The sequence below is a fragment of the Homarus americanus genome, unplaced genomic scaffold (genome assembly GCF_018991925.1).
Source record: "Homarus americanus isolate GMGI-L3 unplaced genomic scaffold, GMGI_Hamer_2.0 scaffold37032, whole genome shotgun sequence".
Taxonomy (NCBI): Eukaryota; Metazoa; Arthropoda; class Malacostraca; order Decapoda; family Nephropidae; genus Homarus; species Homarus americanus.
The window spans coordinates 3,430,369-3,442,963 of record NW_024731852.1 but is presented as its reverse complement, the minus strand read 5'-3'; the positions used below and the strand labels follow the sequence as shown (position 1 = coordinate 3,442,963).

At 40.3% G+C, this 12,595-nt stretch overlaps 1 protein-coding gene across 1 annotated transcript in view; it reads right to left on the bottom strand.

Annotated features, from left to right (window-relative positions):
- The window catches only part of LOC121867942, a gene marked incomplete in the record, with an annotated part of 131,887 nt that overhangs the window by 58,066 nt on the left and 61,226 nt on the right, over positions 1-12,595 (bottom strand). The window contains 1 exon segment of the mRNA XM_042368090.1: positions 2,266-2,480. Coding sequence (XP_042224024.1) covers positions 2,266-2,480 — 215 coding nt within the window.

Sequence of the window (12,595 nt, the reverse complement as noted above, 5' to 3'; positions counted from 1 at the left end):
AGGTGCAGGGGAAGGAGGGATAGAGTGGGAATCGTCTAAGGTGGAATTAGAGGAGAATAAGGTGTCAAAGAGGTTGGCTTTATCAGGGGGAGAGTTGGTTATAGAGTTAATGGGTCGGAAGAGGGGAGGAAAAGAAGGAGTGCAGAAGTTGTTACAGTTGTTTTTAGTTAAGGACCAAAAAGATTTACTAGAGGAAGAATTAGTCAGGACAGCTGTTTTTTCTTTTAATAAAATTCCGCTTTGCCCTACGAAGAATAGCCTTACAGCGATTCCTAGAAGTAATGAAAGAGGTGTGGGCAATAGGAGAAGGAGATATTTTCATGGCTCGATATGCCCTATCTCTCACCCTGCAAGCAAGAGAGCGGGAGCGATCAAACCATGATTGCAATGTGAAAGTTTGGTAGAAGATGGGATAAATGCACTCATACCGCCCTGTATAACCCCAGTAATGCTGTCAGCACATACCGAGCCGTTCCGAATGGAAAAGCAACATTCATCCCAAGGAAAGTCGGTGAAGAATTCTCGCAAGGATTGCCAGCTTGCCCTCCGATAGTGCTATAGTTGACGTTTAAAGGGGGGTGGGGAAGGTGGTCGTGCCCAGTTTGATTTAATAGAAATAAGGTTGTGATCAGAAGACCCTAAGAGGGCAGAAATTGAGTATGAATAGTGTGAGGGGTGAGAGGTAAAACAAGGATCACGAATGTTAGCAAGTTGATCGTGTCGATCAGGAACTCGTGTAGGGTGTTTGATTATTTGTTCCAAATCATTACGTAGGGAAAAAAAGAGTGCCTCAGCTCCACCTGGGTCATCCCTTGCAGAGCCAAGCCACTCTCTGTGATGTACATTGAAATCCCCTAGGTAGAGGATCTCGGTGTTGGGGTGAGTGGATAGCAATGAGTCATGGTAAGAAGTGAGATAGTCAAAGAGTTCGAAATAGTTGGTTGAGTTGGGAGAACAGTATAGGAAACAGTCACAGTAGGTAGAGATATTTTGAGCCAGATGATATCATAAAGGGAAGATTCAAGATCCGTGAGTCGAGCTATAGGTGTACGTGTGTTGCAGTAGGGGCATACACCTCCCTTAGAACGGAAGGAGGTATAAAGGTTGTAGTTGGAGACTTGAAAAGGATGGGGTGAAGCTTCTTTAGTCAGTTGAAGTGCGGAAAGTAGTAAGAGGTCGGGGAAGAGGTTAATAGATGGTGCTCCACAGAAGGAAAATTGGATCTCAGGCCGCGAATGTTGGCAAAATGAAGTGTGAAAAAAGCCGATCCTCCAGCAACCACAGTGGCGTCAGTTAAGGCCTCAGTAGCTTAATGATGATCAGGTCGGCCCTGGGGTCCACAACCTTCCCGACCAGTGGGACCCATCCGAGAAGGCCCCGCTTCAATATAAATATCAACTGACATAGGAGAATAAAATAGAATGAATAAAACAGATCAAGAATGAGTAAGGTTATATTTGTGGTGTTGTCAATAGTAAGAGAGACAGTTGTGTGCAAATGAGGAAGAAAAATAGATCAGCAACCTTGGTCACAATTTTCGTAATGCCATATGACAGCAGGGTCTACCATTAGTCAATACAGTATGCTTTCGATAGCTTCCTAGGCGGTAGTACCTCCCTGTTTGGTCGTTGCTTATTACCTATATAGAGACTCTTCTCTAAGATCCTGGTCTAGATTATATATCAAAGATTCTGTACAGTCGCAAACGAAAGCGCTGTCGCCTCTTCAGCTGCTTCACGAAAACTAAGATTCAGAATCGTGAACCCGAAGCAGTAGACACTGAAACATTATTGAGTCCATAAATCCTTCGGATTCACGAGTCTGACGCCCGGAGTTTTAAACACCCTCTTCCGTTGAAGAGGGTCGTCGTGTTTCAACTCGAGTTTTTTAAAAAAATGAGTCCTGAAGGACACCGCAGTATGGTACTGGACGGGATGGTGTGGCGGTAAAATTAACTAATTTTGATAAAATTAATTTATAATATTGGAAATTAGTTAATTTTACCACCACAACACTCCGTCAAGTACTGTGCTGCGGTGTCCTTCAGGACTAATTTTTTTAAAAACTTGGGTTGAAACACGACGACCCTCTTCAACGGAAGAGGGTGTTTAAAACTCCAGGTGCTAATCTCTGGGCTCATGGAGCAGCAGATGAGGCACCTTCACCTTTGTTCGCGACTTCATCACAAAGTAATGAATAGCAATAGAATTCAATGAACTATAATCTTCATCAAATTACGGAAATACGAGACAGGATAATCCTCACCTTTATCTTCTCATATTGGGAATATCCATAGCTGATAGACAAGATGTAGCCCATTTCTCTCAGCTCGTGGACTGTTTGCGGCACCTTTTCTATGCGAGGGATGGAGAGGAAGGCGATCAGGTTACCACTGTACGCTGCCACTAAGACAATCACCACCAGCCATGTTGAAATTAACACCAGCCTTCCGGCGATGTTCACTGGCTGTCTCACCGAGCCTGTTCATGGGTAATGTACAATGAATAATGTAAATTGTAAAGTACTATATGCGAGTATATTGTCATTCTCAACCAACCAAGTTGAGTTTATTGTATTGCTAACACACACCGTTACACTCATATATAGGAGGTAAAAAAAAAATCTTGGACCTTGTGTTTACAAAGTCACTTGATAAACTTTGTAAATCACTTGCTCAGCTGTCACATTGAACACGTAGTCAATTTCCATGCCATGCTCGTTGACTGCTGCCTCTGCTAACCCTGCTATCATCATCACAATGACTTTCTTACACTATGCTCGCTAACCTATATCCAGGACTATGGTCGCCAACTATCAGATATGAGCACAATACTCTCAATGAATTGAATTGAATTGAATTGAATTGAAACAGTTTATTTAGCCAGAAAAACACAGATACAGAGTGGATAATAATAACAATATTAACATGGCTAAGCCAGTTGAGCACCTGAGCTCTATTTTATGCACCTGATATATACTATACATTTATCTCAAGGAAGTATTATGTAACATTTAGTATTATCTGGAATAGTACAATAGCATGGTGGTAATAAGAACGTCTCATATGTTACCATGGTTATAACTTCAATATTTATTTATTTTTTATTTATTTTTTTTATTTTTTTTATATATACATAAATTATAGTGGAATTGAAGAACATAAGTATAATGGGGAAGTAGTACAACATGGGTTGTACAGTAATAAGGTTGAACAAGAGGACAAAGCTGTCAGGATTATGTCTAGTTGGCAATTATGTTTATTGCAATGGTAAATACTTATCTATTTACATGATAATTTCCAATAAAACAGTTTTGATGGTATAATAAAAGCAGGTACTGCAAATAGAGTAGGTGTTACAAGAAATATTAATACTTAGACAATATACATTTTTTAAGAGATGATTTAAAGGAAGGGAGCATAGTCTTTGCTCGGATGGGTGGGGGAAAGTTGTTCCACACCTTCACACCGTTATATTTTATGGAGGTCTGGGACTGAGAGGAGCGCATGGGGGGGAGGGTGGTCTTAGTAGCTCTGGGTGCTTTAAGTTGTATCTCTGATTATTACGGAACTGGAAATAATTATTGTCAAGCAAGTGATTGATAGATTTGAAAGCAAAGAGGGCACAGCAGTAGGTGTTAAAATCTTCGAATTTTGAATTTTTTCAATAGAGCAAATATTTCGTTTGTGTGATCTGTTTTTTTTTTTCAAGTAGGTCATTGACCGTACAACTCTCTTTTGTGCACTAACCATAGATTGTGTTTTTGAGGAGCCAGAGGCACCCCATAGTGTGTGAAAGTGTATCAGGTGTTGGTAAACAAGATCATGATAGATTTCTTTCATTGCTGTGAGAGTGAGTAACTGTCGAGTGTGATATATGATACAGCACTGTTTATTGACTTTACTGCAAATGGCTTGTATATGTGGTTTCTCCAGTTAAGTTTCTTATCAACAATAGCTCCGAGGAATTTAGTATTTTGTTCGCGTTTGAGGACTGCATTACCAAGGTACAGGGGGTCCAAGTCTGGAGGTAAGTTTTTACTTCTGTGAAAGATCGTGTAGTGGGTTTTCTCAAAGTTTAAGGTCAGTTTATTTCGTATTACCCAGGTCCTGACTTTAGTCAATTCAGTGTTCATAGTTCTCATCAAGGAATGGAGGTCTGAGTTGCTGGTATAGAGATTACTATCGTCTGCAAATAAGTCATAGTTTATGAGTGTGCTGGCGTGGACTATGTCGTTTATGTACAACAAAAACAGTACTGGACCGAGAATGGAAAATGGGGGACGCCATACAAGATTGGCGAGGAGTCAGATTGGTGATTATTATAGCTGACATACTGCATCCTGTTGGACAGATATGAGGTAAACCAATTGTGGGACAGGCCTCTAACACCGTAATGTTCAAGCTTTGAAAGGAGAATGGTATGGTCGACAGTATTGAAGGCTTTAGAGAAGTCCAAGAATATACTGACTGTGAACTGACTGTCATCAAAGGAATTTAAGATGTCATTAGTAAAGGATAGCAGAGCACCCTCAATCGACCAGCTCTTATCCAAACTGGGTAGTCTTAAAGATGTTATTGGCATTGCAGAAGGAATTTAGTCTACTACATGCTAGCTTTTCCAGTATCTTACTCAAGGCTGGGAGGACTGATATGGGGCAGTAATTATTGAAGAGACCTTTGTCCCCAGATTTTTTATATGCTGGGTGAACTTTAGCAATTTTCAGTTTATCCGGAAAGACACCACTAGTGAAGGAGGAGTTACAAATGTGTAAGAAAAAAGGTAGTAATAAATGGGCAAATTTCGAAATGGTGCTCATTGGTATATTGCATTCGCCTGCTGCTGCAACTTTGGACATTTTTATAATGGCCAGTAATTCATCTGCTGTGACGGGGGATAAGAACAGCTCATTGAGCTGTCTGTTTTGCAGGTAGGCTCTAAATTCCTCATGGTGATCAGAGATCCTCTCTACAAGATTTTTGCCAAAATTAATAAAATATTCATTGAAGTGGTTGGCAATGGGGGAGGGTTCCGTTACAACGGAATCATTTATCATAAAAGCTGAGTGGGGAGTCGAAGGCTAGGTGTTCCTGTTATTACGAACCACGCCATATATTGTGTCATGATCCAACTACCCAGCACTACCGAGTAACGCCATCTAGGGACGAAACCCGAGTATGACTAGTCTTAGTCACCACTCAGGGTTTCCCTTCTCCATATCCTGGTTGTTGCGTCACCTCCTCCAACTCTTCCTCATCAGCTCCGGATCGAGGAGAGTTCAGTTCACTCTGGGAAGTGACTACACTTGGATTACCTATCCTGGAAACCTACTGCACAGTGACTACCTACCATCTTCTTCAATACTCAGCCCTACTCGTCAGACACTTCAGCACCGCACTTGAGTATTTGTAACCCTATATTACCTCCCACCTCCACTTGCTTCAGATTGTTGTATGTTGTATAAATATGTATATACTGTTAAGCCAATGTTGCGTTTGTTTAAGTTAAGTATGGTTAAGGGTAAATTATAGAAAGCTGGATATTTTGTTAAGGAATTTATTGTACTTTATTATACACAACAAAAACTCACATCCTTTGTCTACCCTTTTATAGTCCGATTGTCTTTGTTTGTTTAGTTTTTTTATTGTTGTTGCCTGTTGGGATCTGGGTAGACTTTTAACTATATTCTAAACCAGTTTCTAAATCCCCAACTCGTAACACTGTTCTGAAAAGAATGTATGACATTCCATGTTTTCTTACTATCGCCTGATGCTGACTGGAGCTTATTTGTATAATAGCTACGTCTGGCATTTCTAAGTGCTTGAGTTACTCTATTTCTGATACTTCGGTAAGCATCACCGAAAGTTATGTTTTTTTTTTGGCAAATTTCCTTTGGAGTTTGTGTTTTTCTTTTATCATTATCTTAATTTTACTTGTGATATGTGGTTTGGAAATGGATACAGTTTTCACTGACTTAATCTTGAGCGGGAAGCATTTATCAAAGCAAGCATTGAAGATGCAAGAAAAGTTGCAGCTGTTCACGTTAAGGTTTTCGGAGGCATAGACAAGATCCCAGTTAGCATTCATTAGGTTGTTTTCAAAAAGGAGCATGTTGTCGGTGTAGTAGTCTCTGTATTGTATTGAGACTCGACTAGACCATTCAGGTCTTGTGGCTGTTTTATACATGGCAAAAACTGGGAAGTGATCTGAGATATTGTTATAAATAATTCCACTTGCAAGATTGTTGGGAGTGATGTTAGTCCAGATATGATCTATCAAAGTGGCAGAAGTGGCAGTTACTCTAGTGGGTTTGGTTATAGCGTTGAAGAAGAGTTTAGAATGACAGGTAGCATGAAGGTCTAATACTGAAGTGTCGGTTTCTGATTTTAATAGATCAAGGATGAAATCTCCTGTAATGTGGCAATGTTTCCTCTCTGAACTTATGATAGTGATAAGCTCCGAAAATTTATCAAGAAAATTCCTTACATTAGTGTGGGGTCTTCTGTAGATTGATTACTCCTACTTGGATATTTCGTGTGTCGTTACGTAATTCAATGAAAACACTCTCCATGTACTCCTCCTGAACCTTTAAATCATCTCTTACAGAAGTGTTATACTTGATATAAACATATAGGGCGACACCACCACTGTGTCGTGACGTGTTGACGCAGTGTCTATTATTATTAGGAATGTTATACAAATGGTCAATATCGTTAGTGAGTTTGGTCACACATAACCCAGGTACATCAAATGTGTGGGCAATAGAAGATAAGCACTGATCTAAAAAGGTATCTAGAAGAAGGGGAATACTGCTGATGTTATGACTAATCAAGGAGACGGAATGAGGTAGTAGGAGACTAGAACTAAACTCGGGAGAGTCAGGAAAGTAATAGTTACTGTTTGGGTTGGTGTAACCCAGTGAGTTTTGTAGAAAGGCATCAGGATCGATATGAGGGAGTATTGTGTCGACACCATGGGTAAATGGGGTGTACTATAACACATGCGATTGATTAATTCTCAGTTCACTTTATTATGTTGGTAGTGGGTAGTAGGCAGCTATCAAAAAGGGAGGTACTACCGCCTGGGAAGATATTGGAAACAATGTGTCACAAAAATTGTGACCAAGTACCAGGTTGCTCATCTGTCTTTCTGCCTCACTTACACACAATTGCAGGGTCTCAATTGTCTCTCTTACTGTTAACAACGTAACACATATAACCTTTTTAATTCTTGGTCTGTTTTATTCTTCCGATTCCTTTATTCTCCTATGAAATCAGTTGACAATAATATTAAGGCGGGGCCTTCTCGGATATGTCCCACTGGTCAGGAAGGTTGTGGAACCCAGGGCCGACTTGATCATCATCAAACTAGTGGGGCCTCAACTGACATCACCAAGGTTGCTGGAGGATCGGCTTTTTTCACACTTCATTTTTCCAATATTCGCGGCCTAAGATCCAAGTTTTCTTCTGTCGAGCACCATCTATTAACCTCTTCCCTTGATCTCTTACCAGTGTCTGAACTTCAACTGACTAAAGCGGCTTCACCCAAACCTTTTCAAGTCTCCAACTACAACCTTTATACCCCTTTCCATTCTAAGGGAGTGCGCCTACTGCAACACACGTACACCTAGACCTTTACTCACGGATCTTGAATCTTCTCTATATGATGTCATCGGGCTCAAAATATCTCTATCACCTATGACAATTTTTCTGTTTCCTATACTGTTCCCCTAACTCTACCAACTATTTGGAACTCTTTGACTATCTCACTTCTTGCCATGAGTCGTTGGTATCCACACACCCCAACACCGAGATCCTCTACCAAGGGGATTTCAATTTACATCACAGAGAGTGACTTGGCTCTGCAAGGGATGATCCAGGTGGAGTTGAGACGCTCTCTTTTTCTTTACTTAATGATCCGAAACAAATAATTAAACACTCTTCACATGTTCCAGATCGACACGATCAACTTACTAACATTCTTGATCTTTGTTTTACCTCTAACCCCTCACACTATTCATATTAAATTTCTGCCCCCTAAGGGTCTTCTGATCACAATCTTATTTCTATTAAATCAAACTGGGTCCGACCACCTCCCCCACCCCCATTTAAACGTCAACTATAACGCTATCGGAGGGCAAGCTGGCAATCCTTGCGAGAATTCTTCTCCGACTTTCACTGGATTGAAAGTTACATTTCCACTCTGGACGACTCGGTATGTGCTGACAGCATTGCTGGAGTTATACTGGGTGGTATGAGTACATTTATCTCATCTTCTATCGAAACTTTCACTTTACAATCATGGTTTGATCGGATGGGAGATAGGGCGTATCAAGTTCTGAAACTATCTCCTTCTCCTATTACCCACTCCTCTTTCATTTCTTCTAGGGATCGTTGCAAGGTTATTCTTCGTAGGGCCCAGCGGAATTATATAACAAGAACGACTGCTGACCTGACTAAGTCTTTTTCTAGTAAATCCTTCTGGTCCTTAACCAAAATATCTATAATAACTTTTGCCCTCCCTCTTTTTCTCCTCTCTTCCGACCTGATAACTCTATAGCCAACTCTTCCCCTGATAAAGTCAATCTCTTTGGCTCTTAATTCTCCTCTAATTCCACCTTAGACGATTCCAACTCTACCTTTCCTACTGAACCTATGCTCTTTCCAATAATCTCCACTCGTAAGGTTTCTGGTGTGTTATCCAGTTTGGATGCGAGTAAGGCGCGTGGACCGGACGGAATACCCCCTCGTGTTCTGAGGGAGTGTGCTGAAATTCTGACCCCTGTGTTTTCTAAACTCTTCCGCCTTTGCCTCAAAACCCAATCTTTTCCTTCTTCTTGGAAGCATGCCTCGGTTTAGATCATCCTGAAGAAGGGTGACCATTCTAATCCCTCTCAAAGATTTTCTAAACTTTCTTAAACTCTCATTTTCTCCGTCACCTTGAACGCCTTTCTCATTTGTCGGATCGCCAGTATGGCTTTCGCCGGGCGAGATCTACTGGTGATCTGCTCTCTTACTGCACTCATCTTTGGTCATCCTCTCTTAGGCATTGTGGGGAAACTTTCGTCATGAATCCCGACATCTCCAAAGTATCTGACAGGGTATGGCACAAGTGTTTGCTTTCTAAACTTCCCTCTTATGGTTTTCTCCTCCACTTTGTTCTCTAATTTCTAACTTCCTTGAGAACCGATCCATGGCAGTTGTTGTCTCGCTCTTTATCTACCAATAATGGTGTTTCATAGGGTTCTGATCTTTCACCTACTTTCTTCCTTCTTTTTATCAAAGATTTACTTCACACTACAACTCATTCTATCCATTCTTACGCTGATGATTCTACTCTTCACTCTTCTTTACATTTTCCCTTTCCCCCTAATTCTCAAATAAAAATCTGTTTCTTGAGCTGGTATCGAATCATCTATCAAAGCAGATCTATGCAATATCTCTAATTGGGGAGTTAGAAACTTGGTTAAATTCACCAGTAATAAAACACAGTATTTACCAATTACGTTTTCCAAAATAGAAGATCTCCCACCAATCACATTTTAAGGACGCAATCATTCCGCCAAATTCTAAAATATATTTGGTAGGCCTTACCATTTCTTCTAATATGTCATGGAAACCACACATCCACAACATTGCAAAAGCTGCCTCCCGAAAGCTGGGAATGCTGTACAGATGCCGTAGCTACTTCACTCCTGAGCAGTTGCTTCAAGGGTCTTCTTCTGTCCAACTGTTAGATAGGGTGGAATCAAAGGCATTTTGTCTTATTAAATCTCCTCCTTTAGTTGATAATCTCTCTTCCCTTTCTCTTTCCCGCAATGTTGCTTCACTCTCTCTCTTTTACAGGTATTTTAACGGGCAATGCTCGAAGGATTTGGCATACCGTGTACCGCCGGCAATTCCAAGGGCTCGTAACAGTTGTCCTACCCGCGGTGGCCATCGTTTCTGTGTGGATGTCGGTCACACTAGAATAACCCGTTATAGTACACCCTTCTTTCCTCACACAGCCAAACTGTGTATTTTTTGGTTTAACATATTTATTGGCAAAGCTTGGAGAACAGTTTGCCTATTCTAAGTAATTCAGTCAGGTCTTGACACTGAGGGTGGTATCACTTCTCACTGCTACGCAGGACAGAGGTTCATACAAAAAGAAATGCATCATATGCATTAACAGTATATATAGGTCAGATTCGTGTGGGTGATATCACTGTTCACTGCCACACAGGACAGAGGTTCATACACAAAGATGTAATGGCCCCTGTCTCATCAACAGAAGTATTATATAAATGGGTTAATTACATTTGATTTATATACTGAGTCATCTCCTATAACTTTCCACTGGCTATAAGGTGACATGTTCAATGCACGTGATAAAGTGTCCCCACGGGAAGCTGCGTCATACTATGCTGAGTAAAAGCATAAAGTAGCCGGCTCCTGGCCACCTAAAGTGGGCAGTAGTTTGATATCCTTGACTAGAGGAAGACGTTATTTGAGAGCCGCAGTGGATGGCTCCGTCTTCCCTCGACGGGGGACGAAGTCCCAATTCAGTTCTCCCTCGATGGGTCACTACTCAAAGTCTCACTCACAACTTAATATCGAATGGACGTTGATTCACGTTTACTGTATTTACATAGACGCTGTCCCTCTCTCTTCACGCTCATAGATAGCGGAAGATACGGTGATTTACACATCAGGAATTGCAACAACGGTGGTGACGGATGCTTATCAGTCTACATACCAAGACGTCAGTGTTTTGGGAAACAAGAAAAGCAAACACCCTACAGTGACGCGTTACAAACAATATCCCAGTGTTAATACTATATCCCTTATTGAGACGATAGTAAGTGAGTGCTTCTCATTCTGTCTGTACAGCTGTTGTGGTTTCGCGATCGTTGATTGCAGTATTTCCGGTGTCATCAGACAGTCCCCCATATATACGGGATTGCAGAAGATTTGACATTCAGTGGAGGCGACATCGTATCGGCGCATAGCCTACAGTGGGAGGGAAGATTGATGTCACCCACACGCCTCCACCCACCCCACCACAGATAGCAACTGGACGGATCGCATTTTCTATACAGACGCCATAACTCCTGTATTAGGTATTTAAAGAGTAAAATACTTTATACACACTGAAACTCTATACGAAATAGCTTCTCAAGTGCTTGTTACAAGTGGTGACAACCCAGGAAGTTTGTTACATACACTAACAGTCATCTCACCATATACACAGTTGGTAAAGGTAGAGGAATTATGTTTTCCCCATTACTGTGGCATACTGGTTTAGAAGAAGAACGTATATATATCGTATATATATATATATATATATATATATATGTATATTTCATGTAGATCCATCAACAGAAGTATTATATAAATGGGTTAATTACATTTGATTTATATACTGAGTCTTCCCTTTAACTTTCCACTGGCTATGAGGTGACACGTTCAATGCACGTGATAAGGTGTCCCCACGGGAAGCTGCGTTATACTATGCTGAGTAAAGGCATAAAGTAGCCGGCTCCTGGCCACCTAAAGCGGGCAGTAGCTTGATATCCTTGACTAGAGGAAGACGTTATTTGAGAGCCGCAGTGGATGGCTCCGTCTTCCCTCGAGGGGGAACGACGTACCTATTTCGTTCTCCCTCGATGGGTCACTACTCAAAGTCTCACTCACAACTTAATATCGAATGGACGTTGATTCACGTCTACTGTATTTCTCACCACACTCATAAATAGTGGAACTTACCGTTGATCTACACTCAGGAATTATATACATAATACTTTTCAATAAAGCAAGAAACTTCATTGGGTTTCGTTATGAAAGCCCAATATAATATATATGTGAACCAACCTGGTTAACTGGGAATTAACCAACTGGTTCAAAGAAATACATCATATTCATTAGCATACCAACTGTGTAATGCGCTCTCTTCTGTGTTTCTGTTCTCATACAATCTGTTTCAACTTCAAAAGGCTGGTTTTCCGGCATCTATGTGGTGTAGATTAATTTAATCTTTTTCTTCTATTTTAACTCTTATTTTTATTCGACCCCCAGTCCCCGTTGTGGGTCAATGACCTGTGCCCGGGTGGGCTATTCCCCATTTCCCCTTTAAAAACAAATTAAATAAATAAATACATATGTAGTGTATATATATATATATATATATATATATATATATATATATATATATATATATATATATATATATATATATATTTCATGTAACCACAATGAAAACGTGGATAAGATAAATCTTGATAAAATCACGGGAAAATGGAAACAACGGAGTACCTTAGCTTTCGTCTTTATTCAAGACATCTTCAGAGACAACTGGATTACATGGACAGAGAGAGGCTTAAATATACAGGGTGACCTCAAAAACATGAGGTCAGGTCATAATGATGTCATCCACTAATCCCCACACCAACACACCAACACACACGTAGAGGAGCTTAAGAAAGGGGTGACGTGACCTAGTCAGGTGATTTTATCAAGATATATATATATATATATATATATATATATATATATATATATATATATATATATATATATATATATATATATATATATATATATATATAATCAACAAAC